We start from the raw sequence: 22,797 nt of genomic DNA, 5'->3' as shown, positions 1-22,797 counted from the left end.
TGGATGCTGGATTTCACTCCACAAAATAGGATTTTGAAGTGTCCACCACCTATAAGTCATTAGCGAAACATCGAAAAAATATAGAACTATGATGTCTATACTTCATTCAACAGCTTCTAGAACAAATACAACTTCGGCATTGAGAACTATTGGTTAGAGCCTTCCCACATGAAGTCAACACAAGGGGTCTCTATAGATTTCAGAGAGAAGTGAATTGTGGCCTGTGTCACCATGGGTTTGGGTGGGATGGGTCTCTCTTTTTTAAAAATAAAAGTTTAAAGAGTATAAGATAGTTAAAGAAAAAATTATCTATAATCACTCACAAAAAACTAGAGTAGTCCACATTTGTATATCTTTGTATTTCTGTTTTAAAGAAGCTTCTGTTTCTATCCCTCCTGTCTAATAGCAGGTTTACAAAAAAACAAGTCCCTGTAAGCATTTGTATTAGGCAAGTCCTAAGCAACCTAACATTGTGTCATTTTACACACAGTCTTACTTTTCTCCAGCTCCCCTGTAAGTTTTGTAGAAATAGTCTGACATTCTATGTAGACTTTTGTTGGGGAAAAGAGGGACAGCTATTGGTACAAGTATATATAAAACCCCAATTATCTACAAACCACAAGGCAAAGATAAGAAATCCTGTTTTTTCCATCATTACTTTCCCTTTTTTTTTTTAAAAAAAAGTCAACTTTAACATGAATAAGATTATTCATTTATAATGTAAGCATGCAACCAAGCTTTATGCAAAAGATTATTTGAATTTATTTGTGTATTATTCTTAACACAGTATGTCTGACTGAAATTTTCAGTATTAGTCTGGAATAAAGACAAAAATATTTTGTTAGAATATAATTTAGAAAAAATGCAGCTTTCTGTATACAGTAGGATCTTGGTAATTTGCACACTTTATAATTTTCATGCACATAAGAGAAAGATCTCATGATACAAAAATGTATAGCCCAGAACTGAAGTGTGGTCTAATTTATTAACACTTCATTATTCATACAAAAAACAGTACTGCGTGGGTTTTCGTTAGTATACATTGTTCATAAATACACTAGTTCATTTAATTTGAAAATAATATTCTGGTGATACAGTTTATTTGCTTTATTATTGTTGGTTCACTTAATCACAAATAGGTGATTGGTCTCCTGGTAACTAGGCAAAGCAGCAAGCTTGTACAACTGAATATGTTTTAAAAATTACATTTAACTCATAAGAATGTTGCATTTTAAATAAGAATTAACTTAGGGTAAGCTCTTATGTAGTTGCAAACAAAGTTAACAGTCCTTTTAAGAAAGACACTATTTCATTGCCTCCCAGTTTAGATTCTCCATAGACACGGTCCACAAATGATATAGGAACCTGTTAAAAAACAACAACAAAAACCACAAGAACAATTTATTCTAATTATTTGAGGAATTTAACTTAATTAATATAAAGAAAATACAGCTTTAAATCTATTATGCATTTTATATTACATTTAGCACAATTGGTATGTTCAGAACACAGCATATTATCATTAAAAAAAGTGAAACTATTACAGATTTAAATATGTAGTGTGCTGGTTGTGTTAGCAAAGCTACTGTGCTTTTCCACATGGAGACCACAATAGAAGACTGGTTCCTCAGGTTGGCAGAGACTTAGCAACAACACCTGTAGTCTACAAAGATGGATAGAATCTGCATTGGTGGTTCCTAACTTTTGTTGTTGGAGCCTCTCCTAGCAACTGATTTGTGGATGAATGCCATCTTCTGATGTCCCTGAATGCTGTGCTAGGTATAGTTGTGTCTGGTCTCACTGTACTGCTTTTTTTGTCTTCCATTTTTTCCCCCTTTAGTGTGGATTTGTCTTTTGTTTTTTTTAATCCCTTTCTGATCCATCATCAGAAGGCTACATGCTGCATAGGATGGATGTCCATTAACAGCCTCATACGTGTCTGGGCTGCCTGTGCTCTCATTGTTTAGTGCCTTAGGAGCAAAAGGAGAAGAAAAGAGCAACTCGGGTTTGTGAGCTGCTGCCTGAGCTCACAGCCCTGATTAAGTGAGCTTCCCTCGTGAATAACTACATTAAGAGCTGCCACAGAAACAGAGAGAAAGGCTTAGAGGAATGCGCAGCACTTTCCCTACAGCTGTGAGAACATGCTTGTAAGGGAAATGGGGCAAATATCTGGGATCATGCTGCTTTCTTTATCATCACTATTCTACCCATCAGTCTGAACTGTGCCTCAGGGTTGAGATACTAGAGTGTATGGCTGATCACACCTAGAGACAGGTCTAAAGATATTACTCTATCGTTAGCCACTGAGTTTTCTGAACAAACTGTTCTCAAAGATAGAATCAGTGAAATGGACACCCAAGGGCTCACAACATTCTGTGAAGTCCCAACCAACCTCCTTCTCTAAATTTCTACTGGGTCAGTGAGGCAAAAGTCCATTGGGGTGGTTTAGGCAGAGACTGCCATAACCGGAAGTGGCAGAGTTAAACAAGTACTTGCTTGATGCTCCAACATCAATTCCTCACCATTGGCAAAAGGGGGATCATGAAGTGGCCTTCTGCTCAACTTCACTGACGTAACAGATACAGTAATCGTATTCAATGCACATTTGGTACGCAACATCCACTTGGGTGTATGGCTCTTCAACAAGCGGTTTATGTTATTCTTAGAAAAAAAGTTGCTTAAGATACAGAATTTTTAGTTCCTTCAGTTATACAAACTTATTGTCCAATTCACTTGCTGTTCATGAAGCTTATAAACATATGCTTCTCCCAGGTACTTCCGTCTGTCCATTATTTTGCCAGAATGATATAAATACATTAGAGCAAGAGGAAGACCAAGGACTAAGTAGGCCCATTATTCAATGAGGAGGGAACGACAACAATAGAAAAAAATGAAGCAATGGCAGAAGTGTTAAATGCTTTTTTGTTTCAGTTTTCTCCAAAAAGATTAGCAGCAATGGGATGACTAACATAGTGAATATCTGTGTAACTGGGATAGGATCTGAAGCGAAAGTAGAGAAAGGACAAGTTAAGAATTATTTAGACAAGTTAGATGTCTTCAAGTCAGCAGGGTCTAATAAAATACATCCTAGAATACTTAAGGAACTAGCTGAAAAGATTCTGAGCCATTAGCAATTTTCTTTGAGAACTTGTGGAGGATGCGAGAGATCCCAGAGGACTGAAAAGGGCAAATATAGTACCAAGGAATTATAGACAAGCCAGCTTAACTTTGGCATTCATAAAGATAATGGAACAAATAATCAGTCTGTAACACCTAGAAGATAACAAGAACAAATCATATCAAACCAACCTAACATCCTTCTTTGACAGGGTAACAACCCTTGTGGATGGGGAGAAGCAGCATATGATATACATCGTGACTTTAGTAAGGCTTTTGATACTGTTTCACATGACATTCTCATAAGCACACTAGGGAAATATAGTGTAGGGGAAGCTATCAAAGTGGGTGCACAACTGGTGGGAAAACAGTGAGAGTAGTTCTCCATGATTCACAGTCAAGTTGGAAGCACATATTGAGTAAGGTCTCGTAGGGATCTGTCCTGTGTGTGGTTCTATTCAATATCTTTATAAATAATTTGGATAACGGTGTAAAGAGTACACTTAAAAAGTTTGTGGATGATACCAAGCTGGAAGGGGTTACAAGAACTTTGGAGGACACATTTACTATTCAAAATAATCTTGACAAATTGGAGAAATGGTCTGAAATAAACAGGATGAAATTCAGTAAGCATATATGCAAAGTACTACACTTAGGAAGGAATACTCAATGGGAAATGACTGCCTAGGAAGAAGTATGGCCAAAAAGAATCGGGGGGGGATATAGCAGATCACACACTAAATGAGAGTCAAAATGTAATAAATACTGTTTCAAAAAAAAGCAAACATCATTCTAGAATGTACTAGCAGGAGTGTTGTAAACAAGACACAAGAAGTAATTCTTCCACTCTACTAAGCACTGATAAGTCCTCAGCTGGAGTCCTGTGTCCAGTTCTGGGAACCACACTTTGGGAACGATGTGGACAAAATAGGAGAAAGTCCAGAGGAGAACAACAAAAATGATTAAAGGTCTAGAAAACATGACCTATGAGGAAAGATTGAAAAAATAGGGTTTGTTTAGTCTGTAAAAGAGAAGACTGAGAGGGGACATAGTCTTCAAGGTACGTAAAAGTGTGTTGTAAAGATGATGGTGATAAATCATTCTCCTTATCCACTGAGGACAGGCCAAGAAGCAATGGGCTTAAATTGCAACAAAGGGAGACTTAGGTTAGACTGTCAGGGTAGTTAAGCACTGAAACAAATTATCTAGGGAGGTTGTGGAATCTCCATCATTGGAGATTTTTTAAGAACAGGTTAAACAAACAACAGTCAGGGATGGTCTAGATAATACTTAGTCCTGCCTCAGTTCAGGCAACTGGACTAGATGACCTATTGAGGTTCCTTCCTGTCCTACAATTCTATAAGAACTCTTAATATTCTAATACAAAAGTGTGTGTTCGAAAAGAATACTCCAGGGCCCAAATTCAACAAAATTAACTCTGCAGAAGCATATAAAATAAAAAAAATTGGATCTGCACTCAACTGGCAGTTTCAATCAGAAATCAGCTGGCATGTGTAATACAAATACACACCACACCCTTGTTACTGTGCCAGAACTGAGTATGTCTCATCTCCAGGCACAGCTGCCTATGCCAAAAGAGAGGCCAAGGCAATCATCTGGCAGATACAGTTCTACTTCTCACAACAAGAACAGCTAGCCAAAGGAGAACATAAACTAAGACATCCAACAAACTCCCCCAGCTTTCTCACTAGGATCCCTTTGATAACATTGATAAGCACCTCAACAGTTATATTTAGCTGGGCTAGGAAGGAAAAAAAAAAAAAAAAAAAAAACCAGTAACTCCATGCTGGAGAGGAAGTCAGTGCGAGATGCTTAAAGCGGGATGGCATTCCATGAACAGTGAAAAGAGAACATATTGTATTCACAAGCCATCCGACATTACAGTATCTCAGGGCACAATTTCCTCTACAGAATTAGAATTTACCTCCTAAACTGTTGCTGGACTACACCTTCTTGTTCAAGAGCATGTCATATTTTTAAATGGTGATGATTTACATAGTGCAAAAGCCGTAACCCTTATACCACCAGAATGTGCATCCTGTGCACTGAAATGCATTTCACACCTGGTACAAAAGAGCAGCAAAATAAAACAGAGAAGCATAGGAGACCATCCAGCTATGGCATATGCCAACTCTGCTTCACACCACACAACCGTTCTCTTTTGAGTTGGTAGATATCAACTATCTTTAATATGATAACTTGGCCATGAAAAGAAAAACTTTGACTACTACTGAATTTTAAAGTATGCACAGAACTGAAATCCTAATCTTCGTGTGCAGATTCTGCAATGGTGTGGGCATACACATACACACAAACGTGCCTAATTTAGACCCTAGCATCTGCAATTAACCAATCTGCATGCACATCTATGTGCCCAATTTTTCTGAAAAATCAGGGCCTTAAAGATCTGTATCTAGATAAGCATTTCCAGGAAGAATCTGTCAGAAACAACAAATATTTGTATGGTTCTAATATATAGGATTTAAATCTCATTTATACATTTTAAAATGTGTCATGAGTGCCTAGAGCTTGAGGATTTATCATCATTAATTTTTGTATTACCATAGCACCTAGGAGCCTCAACCATGGACCAGGACCCAATTGTGCTAGGCACTATACAAACTCAGAACACAAGACTGTCACTGCCCCAATCTAAGTACAAGACAGGAGGCAGACAGACAGAAGGGGGAAATACAAGCAAACAAGGCGACATTATTGGTCAGCATAAGTAGCCTAACTGTTAAGTATTTTTTAGGCATCCTGGCAAAGGAGAGTTTTAAGGAGATTTTAAAGGAGGATAATGAGGTAACTTTGCGGATGATTTCAGAGAACTCCTCCCAATCGTGAGAAACTACAAAGAGATCTGAAAATTTAGCAAGTGGACAATGGAAGCTAGGAGTTTGTGCAAGGGAGATCAAGAATAGGGATGGGTTGGGGACCCTGGACAAGTGGAGAGGAGAACGGAAGAGAGCAGATGAGAAACTTCTGCATCTGACAGGAGAGAAGGAGGAGAGAGAGAGTTACAGAAGGGGAAGGAAAAGCAAACCAAGGGGACAGAGAAGGTCATATCATATTTTGTCAATTTTCTCTTAGAAGAATTATGCAAGATCCTGCACAGAGAGACAAGTGGAGGCAGGAGGTGAAGGTCTGAAAAGTGAGTCAAAGGTGACAAAAAATATCAGCTATGATTGCAAGTGTGGGATTTAATTATGTTGGAGGAGTAGAGTTGTGTGCATAACCCCCTTAGGCTTATTTGAGAATCCCAGCCTATAGCTTCAATGATACTTCGTATGAGTTCTTGCTTGGCAGTTTCTTTGCTTCTACCCTGTTTCCCCGAAAATAAGACAGTGTCTTATATTAATTTTTGCTCCCAAAGATGCGCTAGGTCTTATTTTCAGGGGATGTCTTATTTTTCAGAAATGAAAAATGCCTTATTATCGGTGGATGCCTTATTATCGGGGAGGTCTTATTATCGGGGGGATGCCTTATATTACAACGAGAGGCAAAACTGTAATTAGGCCTTATTTTCGGAGGATGTCTTATTTTCGGGGAAACAGGGTAATAGCCCATACCCACATTTACAGTATAAAATTGAAATGTGATTTTCTATGTTTTTACTGTACCTCTCCAATAGTGTATCCTAACTGTCTAGCTCGAACAATCATCTCCATCTGGAAGACGTATCCTTTAGAAACACATTTTTCCATTAGTTTCTGCAAGACCTCCTTTCTGTATAACCTGTAAATTGAAATTAAATTGAAACCTGTGGCAAAACTTTGGATTTCAGATACAAAGATAACATGTACAGGCATTGTACTTACAGCCTACCCACATTACAACTGTTTAAAAATAGTCACTAGACAGTTTTATGACTCCAATCCATCTTTCTTTACTCTAATGGATGTCATAGTCCCACTACGTATACTTGGCTAGCAACTGAGAAAATTTTAATACAACTTCATAATTATAAAAAAGAGTCATGTACCTGAAACTTCCTGTTAAATCTGATGCACCTGGTCTCAACAAAACTTGAGTTACAAAGTTGGCACCACGACTGTCAAAGAGGATATGCATGTCAATAACCACTCAAAACAAAGTTTAGAAAGCACAAGCAGGGTTTCCACAAAAGAATTTACCATTTTAACATAAAAAAGGCAAGCTTTTATTACTTTATATGGAAAGATATATAACTAAATAGGTTTTCACTGCACTAGACTTGATTAATAAATGTGGAATTTGAAGTAAAAAACATTTAGATCAGTAAATACACATTTTACTTTTCAACTGGAAGTGAATATACAGATAACTGAATATTCTTTAAGAAACAAAATGCTGTTTTAAAAAGCCAGATTTGCTATCGTATACAACCACACATTATACTGCATTGTAAAACAAATTGCAATACAAAATATTTTGCAATATAATTTTAGACAGATTAGTCCTCTGCTTGGATCATGTTCACCTGTAAGGGGAGGAGAATGATGGCCTAGCAGACAGGACATTGAACTTAGATGTAGAAGATCTGTATTCAAATCCTGGCTCAGGAAGATTTCTGGTGTGACTGTGGGCAAGTCATTCCTAAGGTCTCACAACTGTAAGGGGGCATGACTTCATGTATAACTCTGTAGCTCCAAGCACACTTTGGACTCTAGACAGTAATTATATATAGCCAATATATGAACAGAATCAGTACATTCCACTTCCTCCAGGCTTTTGCTCTAGTCAATCTGGTTTGGTTGGCAGGAAGAAGAGGATAACTCAACCTGCCATTTCTGATTTTTTTTTTTTTTAATTATCAGAAACTTATTAATAAGTGAATAGACTGATGTGAATTGTTTGAAGTGTACAAAAAAAAAAGTCCATTTATTCTAAGGTATCCAACTCTTGCTTTGGGGTTGCCATTTAGTTTTTACCTTATCCAATTAGCTAGCAAACAAGCAGTCCCTCTCAAAGAATGCAGCTCTTCTCTTCAGATTTAACACTGCTACAATATTATATCACCCTGAACTCTACCACAGTTTCCAATCTAAGAATGATTGTTCTATCTTCATCAGTTCCTGTGGGGTCTGACTTAAACCCAAGAGGAAAAAACACCCACATCACCTGAAGCTTACAAAGGACCTCTGTGTAAGCTCAAAAACTTGTCACTCTCAGCAACAGAAGTTGGTCCAATAAGAGATATTACCTCCCCACCTTCGTCTCTCATAAAAATAAAATAGCCATTAAAATAAAAAGAACCCTAAACATAATAGGTGTGGTGGCAACGCCTTTTCAAAATGATTACCAGGACTTCTGATGCCAATTCTTTTGAGGACCAACTGAGTCAGACTTGCTTTGAGTGAACAGATCTTAGACAAATTTGAGAAGAGCAAGATTTTATATGGAAGAAAAATCTACCCCTGCTGATTCAGCCCTCAGTGATTACAAGTCCACCACAGAATTCAGAAGCTGATCTCCATGTTCATGTGTGACTTATATATAGCATTTTTATTTTATCTTCTCTTTAGGGAAAAAAAGATTGCCAACTGTCCATAGTTAGAACTGTATTAGCCTTTCTGGCAAGATCTAATGAATGGTTTATATGCTGGTAATTAATTTTAACATGAAAACTTGTTAGATAATTCTTAATAAATGAAAGACAATATTATAACCAAAAGGAGATCGAGTGGTTTATTGTCCCTGGGAAAGGCCAGCACAGTCTTTAAATGTAAAGGTACACACCTATGAACTTGGAAGAAATGCAGCAGTGTTCTATTTGTGGCAAGGAAGGGAAATAGGAAATAGAAGCTACTGTTCTATTTGTGGCAAGGCCAAAACTTGTCCCAAATTGATACGCTGCAGATTTACCCACAGTAGTGTTCCAAGTCTGACCTAAGTAGTCCAATTTCCCCAAAGAGATCACATGGTTAAGTTTTTTCTTGATGTTTTCTTAGCCAGAAAATTTCCAGGCATACAAATTTCTATTCTATTATTAAATATGATTTTGTGATGAGAAGTACTGTTCTGTTTAAAGTACTTATACGTCCAGGGCCGGCGCAACGCATTAGGCAACCGAGGCGGTCGCCTAGGACACTAACATTTGGGGGTCGGTGACCGCGGCAGCGGGACCTCCCGCCCCCTCTGTCGGGGGTGGTGTTTTGGGGGCGGGACCTTCCGCTGCCTAGGGCGGCAAAAAAGCTGGTGGCGCTCCTGTATACATCCCCGCATCACTGTTTTATCTTAGTGTCTCACAGTCTTTATTCTAAACATCTTTGGGAGGCAGGGAAGTGCTATCCTAATTTTACAATGGGAAACAGAGAGGCTCAGTAACTTTCTGTGTGTGATCCTGGGCAAGTCTCTGGTGGAGCAGGGAATTAAGGCCGGGTTTCCCAAGTCCTAGGCTATAATGCCTTAACCACTGGACATTCTTTCCTAGTCATTTGAGATCTAGTCCAGTTCACACAGATCGGCAATTTAGACTCCCGGGAAGGGGGAGTCCCAGAGATGAAAGACATGATGATTTATCGGTTGAGAGTGCTTTTCTTTGAAATTATTGAAAAAAATTTGAGCAGCAATTTTCTTATCTGCAAATATATAGGTAAAAATACTAACCTGATTATTTTTCTTTTCAAATCCCAGCCATACACACCTCCATTTCCTTTATACCGAGTTCCAGACACAATGTCAAAGTTACCTTCTTTTTGCTTTCTTCAAGAAATACAATTTATTTCAAACATGAAAAGTCATTGTATCAGTTTAAAACAAATTTATATTTTATAGATCTTCAAACAAGATGGGATAGAAGTTGGCATGAAGGCAATAATTATGTTGGTTATAAGCACTATACATTTATATACCTTTTTAAACCACTCTCTTTACATTCTTATAAAGCAGGACTATTTCAGAGCATCTTGTGATGCTTTTTACCATCTATCTCATAGAACTTCAAAGACTGCTTCATGAATAATTTATCTAGACCTACTTATTTTAAAAAGGCAAAAGAAAAATTAGACTCCAATGTAAAATGGAGATTTTTTTAAAAAATACATATTAAAATATTTAAACACCACAAACTGACAGTAACAAGGAAATTAAAAGATAAGTCTGACACTATCCTGAACCCCCCACTGTACGTAGCTCTGCAGGATATTATATGGAATCCATTGTTTGAGATCTTCTGCATTACAGCCCAGAAAGAGGAAAATTATAAACAGAGTGACACCCTTAACTTTGAAGGTACTTGCTTGCGATTATTTTTGATACAACTTCAAATGTTAAGAAAAAAAATGTTCCATAATTAGTGAGAGTTAACTCTATTTTGTAACTGGGTACTGTAACTTTTAACAGAGATCACTGACTCACTCTGGAAAACAAAACTTTTGTTCAGGGACTGTTATTGTAAAATAAAATCTAGTTTTAGTCTTTAATTGTTTTGACTGATCTTTTAACTATACCTATACCTCTATTCTCAAAACGATAAATAATAGCTATAACTGTTCTATCTAGCTATCTCACAAAATTTAAAGTCTGGTTCTACTCTGATAATTAATAACTGCATTGAGGAGTTTCATGATTATTGTTTATCAGTGACTCCATATCAAATATCTTCAGTTTGCAAGTAAAAAAATGTTTTTTCTTCAAACTGGAAGCCCTGCAAAAATCAACCTAGGATCTCTCCTTCTTGTGCATCATCACTTGGAAACCAAATTCCACCTCAATTACACCCATACAACCCCATCGCCTTTAACTAGTTTGCAAAGGTGTAACTTATTAAACACATCTAGTGATGATGCACTAGCAGGACTAGAATCCAACTCTCTCTCTCTCTTCACTATCCTGGCTCCTGCAGGGACAACAGGAATACAAAGCAGTAAAAAACTTAATTTAGTCATTCAATTCAGCATCTCTAATGCTAACTGCACACATGAAGCAGAACTGTAGAGTAAGAAGATCCCATTTGTACTAAGTTACTTTTCGAAGTAGAACCAGTTAAAGGAGAAACATAAGTGCTTAGTCACACATTCTTTCTTCCTTTAAAGACATGTTCTTGTAGTCCTTAAGCAAATAAAACTTTAATTAAAGTCTATGGGAGTTTTGCTGGAGTTAAGGATTAATGTCTGTGGTACTGGTACTTTAGAAATATTTGGGTCTTATTAGAGCCACCCAAATCCTTGCCCTGACTATGTTTCTTGTTGCAGTTGGTGCTAAGCCTTGAAACAGCCTTTTTGATTCAATGAGGTAGCTATACAGCAATGGAAGGTATTCAAATGTTAACATAGAACTTCAACAGCTTAAAAGTTATACTCCAAATATTAAAAATGGTACCCACCTGATGAACTCTGGAATAAATTTTGGCTGAAAACAGGCAGTTGGGTGGGAAAAGAAGAAAAACAAAAACAGTCAGTAACAATTAATTAAAAACACTTACCAAAAAAAAAAAAAAAGATCACGCAAGATATAAACTTACATGGTGCGAGAGGTCCGCATCCATAATAATAATGAAATTCCCTGTGGCATGCTGCATTCCATGAATATACGCAGTGCCTGGTGAAGACATCATAGAAATAATGTCATCACTATCTTAACATGCACACAGGTCTCTAAGCAGATTCAATCTTTCTACAACGTCTCAAAATTATATTTCAAAAGCGGATTAAGTAAATGCTCCTGAGTTTTTTGTTTTTGTTTTAAATAGGATAGAAAAATCATCTTAATGTTTGAAGATTAATGTTTCTCCAATAATTTCGGTACTAGATTCCAAAAGTGTAAAACTTTGCAGGACAAACTTCACTGCAGTAGAAATAACCAGAAAAACATCACTTGGTAAATGGATAGCCAATACAGGTAAGATTTTCCACAGTGCCTAAAATACTCAAAAATAGACTTGCGCACCTAAGTCACTCAGTTGCTTTTGAAAATGTTACCACTGATCTTAAAGATTCTTCTTATTAACTACTATTTTGTTCAGTCAGTCAACATTTATGAAAATGCTCCATCTGATGCCCAAGCTAAAAATCTTTCCTTCCTCAATTTAATTTTTTTTGTTTTAACCACATTATGTGAATCAGTTCATCAATAAAAGACAGAACAAGTTAAGGTATCCAAGTTTCTCCTCAAGGCGGCCACTTTCCGATCTCAGTGATGCTGTTTTAAGGTCACACTTTTTCCAATAACGCTACAATGGCATAATTGAAATCAAAATCTGGCACATGGTCTTCATTACCTCAGATTAACTTTGCTGTCCTCCTAGAAATTTTCCAAAATGTAAATGTCAGTTTTTAAAAAGCATGCATCCAGATGTGGACCTTGGTGCCCATATCAAGCATTTACACAGGGAATTCTACTTCTAGTTAATGAACAGCTCATCTCTTGTCTCTGTCTCATAATGTTTGCAAAATTACAAGCCAGGAATGTTACTGATCCATGTAGTGTATATAACTAGTAAATAAACTTATTACAGGAAAGACAGGGTGCATTAAAAACCCTGAACCAAGCCAATTTTAATAAATATAAATAAATATAGGACTTTGTTCTTTGAAACACAGAACAGAGGATCACAACCAAGGTCAGGATAAAAATTAGGTAGAAAATAAAAAGATACCTAAGTTTCTTAGAGCCTCATATCTAAATGAGAATATAAAGGGTGAATTTAAATACAGACAATTCAGTATCAAGACTTAGAACTTTGTTCCCCTTTTGGGTATTGGCACATACCATAGTTAAACATTTCCTGTAGTACAAGTAGATTAACTGCACAATATTCAATAAACAGGGCACCTGAAATACATCAAAAAGAACAGGAGTACTTGTGGCACCTTAGAGACTAACAAATTTATTAGAGCATAAGCTTTCGTGGACTACAGCCCACTTCTTCGGATGCATGGTATGCCATGCATCCGAAGAAGTGGGCTGTAGCCCACGAAAGCTTATGCTCTAATAAATTTGTTAGTCTCTAAGGTGCCACAAGTACTCCTGTTCTTTTTGCGGATACAGACTAACACGGCTGCTACTCTGAAACCCGAAATACTTCACCAGCTTGTGGGAGTGTCGAGATTCAGTAAGAGACAAATACTGATTTTCATTAAGTCAAGTAGGTAAGTTGTGTTCCATTGCTTTTTCCATTTCAATTATTGGAAGTGAAGAAATCTGGCCTGAGTCCAAACAGACTAATCTTTCCCCAGTATGTTTTGTGATAAATGTTTACACTTGAGTAAGAAAATTATCAAATGCTTAATTTTTGCCTTTTTTTAAGTAACAATGAAAAACAGACATGGTCTGCATATTCCTTGAGTAGTAGTAATGAGTCAATGGTGGAGTTACAGAAGGCCCAATCTTGATCATTTAAATTCACAGCAATCTTAGAATTGATTACAGTGGTTCAGGATTGGCCCCGAAATTAGGACTATATCCTGGTATGTGATAATCAACTCTTGTAATGTGCCTAAAAGACTTCAAATAACACTGAACTTAATAGGGGAGGATAGTGCTCAACACTTGCATGACTGGATCCTCAAGGGAAATGTATGATTTGAATTACAGTAGTACCAACATGTCCTGTTAAACTGATCCAAGCCACAATAAGCACTGTACAAACACATAGTAGGAAAGAGTCCCTGCTCTGAAGTCCTTAACAAATTAAGTTCCCAGTTCTGCAATTTGCTGCACATGGGTAGACTGTTAACACTTGCGCAGAACCCTAGTGACTTCACTGAGTCAACGGGGTACCATGTGAGCACAGCAGTCTGCCCATGTACAAGTGACAACTTGTCTAAATTTAGGACCCGACTGCGTAATAAGTAGGTGGAGCAGGGGAAGGAGGATGAGCATAGTAACTGTTTTCCTGCTACTATGTAGACTGGCCAAGACCACAATTTGCAGGTTTGAGGTTGTGGGGAACTTGTTGTAAGTTCACTATAATATAATGTGTGTGGTTTTTTAAATCACTGCACATTTGTTTGCTTGTAATTACTTGATGAAAACGTTTATTTCTGTCTGAGGGTTCCACTATGACTCCTATGGAATGTTAAAACTAAAACCCAAACAAAACAGATAGCAGGAAGTTTTACTCTAAACCAGGAGCTTAATGAGTACTTACCCAATCCCAGCTTTTTTGCTCTGGGTCTTAGAAGCTGCAAGATATTTGGGGGGGAGGGGATTAGGCCATAAATTAATAAAGTTATATTAGCTGAGACTACAGTTTCTCTCACTTTCAGTGATATGCCACCGTTACATAGCTCAAGATGCTGAACCAATATTGAAAGAGATCCTTTTCCTTTAAACATTTAGATACTACAGAGAATCAAATTCATCTAAGGAAAGACAGGTTCAACGGAAACATTTATATTAACTGGAAATATAAACTAGATTAAAAGCCAATCTATTTTAAATTTTACTGAAGAACTGCTATGTAAGGAAATCATTCCGGTTGTTTTCTTAAGCCTCTCCTCCCCCAATACCCACTGTTTGAAATACCCTCTTACAAAGCTGAACACACAATTTCCCCCCACCAATTTTGTCGGGTGACAAATATTAAGAGGTAATATCTGAGCAAACTCTTGGAGTGACTTAAGATAGTCAGTACTGGATATACACTTTTTACACACAAGTGTAATTCAGCTTAATAGTCACTCATCTTACTGAAAATCATCAGTAAGATTTTATTTGGATGACCTACCACCTCCTTGATTCTGTGCTGACCATTCTCAGCTCCCATAGAAGCTGAGCTCCCTCTGACACCTCACAAGTCTAGGTTTCTAGGCCAACGTGTTTTTTTTTTTTTAAAAAGAGTCTAACGTTAGACACTCAACTCCATATTTAGATTCCTGTCTGATTTTCAAGAGTGTTGAGCACCTCAAAATTCCCACTGACGTTAATAAGAGTTGGTGGGTGCTCATTGAAAAGGGTGAACCAAATATGGACTTTGGAGTCTAATTTTAGATTTCTTGATTTGAAAATGTTGGCTTCTTCTGATACATTATACGTGCCTGTGAGATCATGAACATTAGTGTGAAAACCAAAGGAGGACAAGGATAGAGCTTCTGTAAAAAGTTAGTCATCATTAGAGCTTCTATAGAGTGGTTATTTCATTCTCTTTTCTTTTCCCCAAAAATCTTTGTATGACTCTGTGTAGGAATCTCAACTCCTCTGTTTCTCAGCCAATTTTAGAAAATCAAAAGTAGATTCATCAGCATCCATTTGCTATAAACTTCTTGACCTTCAGAAATGGAGTTTCCTCAGACCAGGATACAGTTACTACCTAGTAAATAGGAAGAACCATCAAATTATTTAAATACAGACCTTTGTGCATCAGTCAGAACTGATTTTGCTCACTACCCACAATTAATTTCAGGAAGCAAAGAAATACTCTCTCATTTTCCTGGCATTAGATCAGAGTAAGCAGATGCCTATGCCTGCATGGAGTTCCACTGAATTATATGGGGCTCCACACTGTATCAAGGGTCAGCTCATGTGGATCCAACTGCAGGATCGGGGCCTTAGAGACAAATAGTGACCTGCATTTGGTATAACTGTTTTATACAAAGTAGCAATAGAAAATTCAACAAAAAATTCCAAACTCCATATACACACTTCTCCTTACACAATCTTTAAAAAGATTATTTTAATTTACTAACACAATCTTAAACTTCAGCCCAGAAAATGAAATTTACAACTGCCAATTAATAGACCCAGAGGTGGGGGGGGGAAGAGGGATATAAAACATATTACATTTTTTGTTGCTCAGAACACAATGAAGCTGAACTTCTAGTTCTCAGACCATAGTATGCTTATGTGCTTTTATCGCTGAAATGAAGCATCTTTAAATACTCAAACGCTATTGTTCTGTAGTAGTACAGAGAACAAAAACACTTAACAATCCTGTTAGAAGGTTCTTCTAAGTAAATATACTAATTAATATGAAGTAAATTATGCAAAGTAGACTAACATACATCTGCATAGCTGCTCACACCTGCAGCCAAAGAAAGTGAAATTCAGCTTTATCTACTCCTCATCTTTCCTTTTAAATATCCACAGGCCAAGTACAATCATCATAATTTCTTTGACCAGAATGAAGTATGTGCACAAAGTACTGAAAACACTTTGTAAACATAAATTCATGGGGCTTCACAATATTCCCTGTGAGGCTGCTATTATTACTATCATCACCATTTATCATCATGGCCTCTTAATATCTCTTCTAGTCCTACACTTCTATGATTTTATGGTACGGTAATCTGGGTCACAAAAGTTAAACAGATTGCTCAGGGATATAAAGAAAGCCAAGTCTTGCACTCAGAAGCCTCAACTCTAATCCCCCATTCTAACCACTTTAAATACTTCCCAATCCAACAAAAAATAAAAGCAAAAAGAAAAAAAACATACCACTCACAATTTTATCTGAACCATATATCTTTTCCAACTGTTCAGCAACTTCCCGTGTCCCATCTGGGCTTCCATCATCTATGACTATAATTTCAAAGTTGCTTCCACTGAAATGACAATTATTTTGAAATGAACATGTGGAAAGCCAATTTCAGCAGCTATGTTGTTTCAAAAGGCTTGAAACAGGAGAACAAAATGCAGAATGGTCTGCTAGCAGCTAGAAATACAAAAAGTTGCAGCTTTTAGAGACATGTTTTAATGTATTCCTGTTTTATTTGCATCTTAAGTGGCAGTTGCTTCACAGCAAATTGAAACAGTACCAGCCTGTTCATCATCTTACTACAAGACTCATTTCTAGTCCCAAGCCTATAAGACTCTGGATATTAAAATGATCATTGGTCCCTTGATCTAGTAATTTTTCCTCATAGTGGTGCAGGGGTGATTACAAATGCTAGATTTGTACTCTGTTTACTGTAATTTTGTTTCCCTAAATAGTCACAGTGGGGGGAAAAAAGGAACTCTTCACTGTTAGAGGAGAGGCACAATTGGTTACAGCACTTTCCACTGCTAACAGAAAGATTTTAGAATTTTCACACCATGAAGGGCTTTATTATCCCTCTAGGTTATTGCTAGTACTTTATAAATTCTTACGGACAGGGACCAACTAGTTATATGAATATTTATGCTCAGATTTTCAAAAATCTGTGTGTGGGGTGGGTGTGTGTGTAACTATATAAAAAGCCAAAGAGCTCCGAAAAGCAGCCCCCGACTTAATTGTGAGCTTCTTGGGGCAGGCACCGCAGTTTTGTTCTACAGGTGTGACCCCCACACAATGGGGGCATGTGTTAGGCACTACCACAAAACAAACAGTCGTGTTAAAATCTAGCCTCCCCTACGGCCCCGCAGCCCCGTGAAAAGTGACGCTGGAGAGGTTACTAACGCGGAGCGCCCATGTCCTCAGAGAGGTTCCGCTCACACCGCAGCAGCGCTCCCGACGGCCGGAGCTCGGCGAGCGGGCCCGTCCCTGCTGCGAGCGGCCGCACTCTGCCAGCGTACGTCCAGCCCCCGCGAGGATCCCCGCACAGAGGCGCCGGGTCCAGCAGGCTCCCGCGGGCAGGGACCCCGGCTGAGCGCGGCGCCCACGCAACCCCGTTCTGGGGAGGTAGTGAGCGGCGGCGCGGCCCGGCTGGGCCCGTGCGGGGGCGCGGAGTCAGGCCCGGGTGGGCGGGGGAAGCCGGGCCCGGGGTACCTCTCTTGGAAGCTCCGCACCAGCAGCCAGACGATGAGCGGCAGGTTCTCGCGCTCGTTGTAGGTGGGCAGCAGCACCGAGTACTTATCCCGAGCCGCGGCCATGGCGGGGCCACAAACCACCCGGAACTAGGGGAGCGGTTACTACACTCGGGGAATGAAGCAGCCAATGCGCAGCTCCCCCGGCGCGTGGCACCGACGTGTGCGGAATGGGGCGGGCTGGGCAGCCCCGCTGTCACCGGACCTGTTAGGGTGTTGGACCGGAAGCGGAAGTGTCCCTCACCTCGCGGCGCTCTGCGGGCTGGGCTAGGCGTGGGTTGCTTGCCCCGTCTCTCCGCTCATGGCTCTGAGCGAGGCGGCCAGGCTCCGGGCCGAGATAGACCGGCGGGAACAGGAGCTGCGCGCCCTGCAGGGGCAGCTGGCCGCGGTCCTGGCGAGAGAGGCCGCTGAGGAGCCGGCGGCGGGGCCGGAGCTGCCCCCCTTGGAGGCGAGGGCCTCCCTGAGCCCGGCGGAGATCCTGCGCTACAGCCGGCAGCTGGTGCTTCCCGAGCTGGGAGTGCGAGGGCAGCTGCGCCTGTCCCGCTGCGCCGTGCTGGTGGTGGGCTGCGGCGGGCTGGGCTGCCCCCTGGCCCAGTATTTGGCGGCCGCCGGCATCGGCCGCTTGGGGCTGGTAGATCACGATGTGGCGGAGATGAGCAACCTGCACCGGCAGGTCCTGCACGGGGAAGCTAGGGAAGGGCTGCCTAAGGCCCTGTCTGCAGCTGCCACCCTTCGGCAGCTGAACTCCACGGTGCAGTATGTGCCCTACCACCTGGCCCTGAGCCCAAGCACTGCCCTGGAGCTGGTCCGGCAGTACGACGTGGTGGCCGACTGCTCAGACAACGTCCCCACCAGGTACCTGGTCAGTGATGCTTGTGTCCTCGCTAGGAAGCCGCTTGTATCAGCCAGTGCTCTCCGGCTGGAGGGGCAGCTGGTCGTGTACAACTACCAAGGGGGACCCTGCTACCGTTGTCTCTTCCCAAAGCCTCCTCCACCGGAGACAGTGACCAACTGTGCGGATGGGGGAGTCCTGGGCGTTGTGCCAGGCATCATGGGGTGCATCCAGGCCTTGGAGGTGCTGAAGATAGCTTCAGGGATAGGTTCTACCTTCAACCAGTTCATGCTAATGTTCGATGCCCTTGAAGGCAGATTTCGCAACATCAAGTTAAGACCCAAGAAGCCAGACTGTGCCATTTGTGGTGACAAACCAACTATGACCAGCCTACAGGATTATGAAGCATTCTGTGGTTCATCAGCAACAGACAAGTGTAGAACTTTATGCCTACTGCCAAGTGAACAAAGGATATCTGTCGAGGAGTACAAAAAGCTACTGGATGAGCAAGTCCCTCATATACTGGTAGATGTTCGTCCACAGGTAGAAGTGGACATCTGTTATCTTGTACACTCTATCCATATTCCTTTAAGTAAACTAGAGGGAAAAAATGAAGAATGTTTGAAATTTTTAGAAAAGAGAATATGTGAAGAAAAGCAAAGAACTAATGGCAAAATGGCTTTCCCAGTATATGTTGTTTGCAAACTAGGAAATGACTCCCAGAAAGCTGTGCGAGTTTTACAGGAGTTGTCTGACAAAGAGCTTGGTTCGATATTGGCTAAGGATATCAGAGGGGGGCTTATGGCTTGGGCTAGCAAAATCGATCCATCGTTTCCCCAGTACTAACATTTTACATATCCGAATAAAAATTATCATAAATTTCTACTGCTAAATGGTCTAGTTTTATACCTGCTCGGTTTAGTAACTACTATTGTGCATGTAGAAAATGGGGAGAAGATACCACAAAGTTATGTATTAAGTGCTTTCCATGTTAACTTCTAAAAATTCTGTATATGTTTGAAATTAATTTCTCTTTGTTAACATTCTAAATGTTTGTATAAAAGAAATAATACACTTAGGTTTTTTTGGTTTTGAATTGTGGAAGTTTGGTCTAGTGAATTGAACATGGATGTGGGAACTACTGAGTAGCAATTCTGGTCCTGAAAGTAACTCACTTGATGCACTTTGAAAATCTTTACCAATTCACCTATTGCTGGTATAGTATCATTTCAGCTTCCTTGATACTAACAATGGTGACAGCTTTAAGGGTGCAGTGGTAAAAATTGCACTAGCACTTCCACCATTGATAACATCCAGGGTGATGCATCAGTGATAGACCAGTGAGATGACACGAAGCTGGAAGGCGTTGCAAGCACTTCAGAGAACAGAACTAGAATTCAAAATTATCTTGATAAATTGGAGAATTGGTCTGAAACAACAAGATGAAATTCAATAAAGACAAGTTGAAAGTACTACACTTAAGAAGGAAAAATCAATTGTATTCATACAAAAGGGGAAATAACTGGCTAGGCAGCAGTACAGCAGAAAAGGATCTGGGTTTATAGTGGATAACAAATTGAATGAGTCAACTGTGTGATGCTGTATCAAAAAACACAATTGCCATTCTGGGATGTATCAAAAGGAATGTCCTATGTAAAACATGGGAGGTAACTGTTCTGCTGTGCTCTTTAGTCGTGAGGCCTCAGCTAGAGTATGGTGTCCAGTTTTGGGTGCCAAACTTTTAAGAACAATGGACACATTGGAGAGAGTCCCGAGGAGCGCAACAACAATAAGATGTTTAAAAACCATTACATATGAAGAAAGGTTGAAAGAACTGGGCATGGTTAGCCTAGAGAAGAGAAGGCTGAGGGGGAACATAAGTCTTCAAACATGTGTAAAAGATTGTTGTGAAGAGGATGGTGATCAGTTGAATAGGATAGGATAAGAAGTAATAGGCTTAGTTTGCAACAAGGGGGATTTATGTTGGATATTGAGAAAAACTTTCTATAAGGCTAGTTAAGCACTGGAACAGGTTACCTAGGGAGACTGGAATCCCCATCCTTGGATATTTTTAAGAACAAGGTTAGCCAAAACACCTGTAGGGGATGGTCTAAGTATACTTAATCCTGCCTCAGTGTAGAGGGGATGTACTAGATGACATCTTGATGTCCCTTCTAGTGCTACATTTCTATGAAGGCCACTTTAAACAAGTCACTTAATTTTTTTTTTTAGTTTTCACACCTATAATATTGCTTCACAGCTGCTGCTCTTTCTAGTACTGTCTGAGAATGAAAAGTGTGATGTAAGTGTTGAGTATTATGAAAGACAAATTATCACTGCACCAGGACAAGGACAGTAGAGCGACCACACTCACTGTAACAAAACCACAGAGAATCACTTCCTTGTTCAGAGACTTCCTGGTATGCAGCCAAGTATAAAGCTAAACTCCAGGTCTCATGACATCTCTATCGTACCAACTATACTAGAACCTTTGTAGACTGCTCTAAAAGCAGCTTTAAAAAACAAATAAATTTGCAATTAAATTTAATAATATAAATATTCTTAAAAAAAATTACACACAGTTAAGGGGGAGGGATAGCTCAGTAGTTTGAGCATTGGCCTGCTAAACCCAGGGTTGTGAGTTCAATCCTTGAGGGGGCCACTTAGGGGCAAAATCAGTACTTGGTCCTGCTAGTGAAGGCAGGGGGCTGGACTCGATGACCTTTCAAGGTCCCTTCCAGCTCTAGAAGATAGGATATCTCCATTAATTATTATTGACCAGAATCAGTTTCATATATGCATGCTTATTTGACTTGGGTAGCAGTTGTAAGTGTGTGTAGTTTGAACATTTGTGTAAAGGATATGTAAAATATAAAATGGTTTGTACACTGATTTAAAACTATTAAGCACTATAGAAGCTACATAGTGGGGGGTTTGGTCAGTTTAGTTTATATGGAGTTCTTTACTGTATTCAGATTTCATTCAGACATTTGATGATGGATGTTGTTGCCTCTATATGAATTTGCAGCTGGGGGTATATCCAGAAACTCTTTTGGACAGCACTGGTGTTGTTTCTCTGGGCAGGAGAGAAGAATACGGTGTTATGAAGGGTAAGCATTAAAAAGGCCAAAAGCTCTAGTTCGGAAAGGGTGCACAACAAAGAGCTTGCTAGAAGATGTTAGGAAAGGACCCTAGCCAAGGCTGGGTAGCACTTTCACAAATTGATAGTGCAGGGTATAGAGACGATAAGAATATGAAACACCCTTTCCTAGTCCTAGGGCCTCATATTCATTAACATTGAAAATCTCAATAATCTGTCAGCTGTAACAGTTGGTTGTCTGTTCCCCAAAGTGCAGAAGAACTTTAATTGGCATGGACAGATATTTGTGTCTGAATAGCTATTCCTGTCTGACCAGGAGAAAGAAATAACCAACTCTAATAGCGAAGCAGCATGAACCTCTTCACTTGCATATAGAAATTATCTTTTAAAGATTTTAATTAAGGTATGGATTTCCTTTACATTCTGGGGAGAAAAAAAGCCCACCTGTTGTGACTAATCTTTGCTCTGCACAAAAGGAAAGAAATGCAGTACTACCAATATTATAGTTGAAAAAGCATAATTTAATAGCACAAATTGTTGTATACCCATACCCTATCTATTGTATTATAAGATGCCATAGGCCCTAGCACTACAAATCTATATACTTTGTTGTGAAGGAAACAGTTTAATGAATGTATAAATACAGGGCCATACCTCTTTCAATTTAAAGTACAATGAAAACATCTAAGGCCAAGATTTTCAACAGGGATTAGTGATTTTTGGGTTCCCATCTTGAGATATATTAATGGGCTTTAATTTTTCAGAGGCTGGATGGATTCTTGAAAATCGCCTCTGTGGGGTGTCAATTGTTGGGAATCTGAAAACAGAGAAACCTAAAATCATTAGTCACTGTAATAGCAAGAAGGAAAACATAATCCAAACACAAACGTAGAAGATGAGAAGGATAGAGCTTCCTCAGTACCAAAGGTCCCTCTGCATATCAAGCAGGTGATTGTGTGTCTGGATGCCTACTTGATGTGAGCAAATAATTTCTCTTCAGTAATCCAAAGGCAATGAAAATCCACTACTCACAAGGTTCTCACTGCTATTCTTTGGTGGAAAATTCCTCTCTGATCCTAAA

At 39.5% G+C, this 22,797-nt stretch overlaps 2 protein-coding genes across 2 annotated transcripts; one reads left to right on the top strand and one right to left on the bottom strand.

Moving 5' to 3' along the window:
• Positions 1–887: 887 nt before the first annotated feature.
• Positions 888–17,932, bottom strand: DPM1 (dolichyl-phosphate mannosyltransferase subunit 1, catalytic). Its single transcript, XM_054045495.1, has 9 exons — positions 17,747–17,932; positions 16,505–16,604; positions 14,213–14,246; positions 11,585–11,661; positions 11,447–11,472; positions 9,730–9,825; positions 7,124–7,192; positions 6,762–6,876; positions 888–1,365 (listed from the first exon to the last, which is right to left on the bottom strand). The coding sequence occupies exons 1-9, from the start codon at positions 17,848–17,850 to the stop codon at positions 1,261–1,263; spliced, it is 726 nt and encodes a 241-aa protein (XP_053901470.1). The 5' UTR covers positions 17,851–17,932; the 3' UTR covers positions 888–1,260.
• An 87-nt stretch (positions 17,933–18,019) lies between these two features.
• On the top strand, positions 18,020–19,690 carry MOCS3 (molybdenum cofactor synthesis 3). Its single transcript, XM_054045494.1, has one exon. The coding sequence runs from the start codon at positions 18,086–18,088 to the stop codon at positions 19,460–19,462; it is 1,377 nt and encodes a 458-aa protein (XP_053901469.1). The 5' UTR covers positions 18,020–18,085; the 3' UTR covers positions 19,463–19,690.
• Positions 19,691–22,797: the final 3,107 nt, after the last annotated feature.

The sequence above is a fragment of the Malaclemys terrapin genome, chromosome 12 (assembly GCF_027887155.1).
Source record: "Malaclemys terrapin pileata isolate rMalTer1 chromosome 12, rMalTer1.hap1, whole genome shotgun sequence".
Taxonomy (NCBI): domain Eukaryota; kingdom Metazoa; phylum Chordata; order Testudines; family Emydidae; genus Malaclemys; species Malaclemys terrapin.
This window is presented reverse-complemented; position numbering and strand designations above follow the sequence as displayed.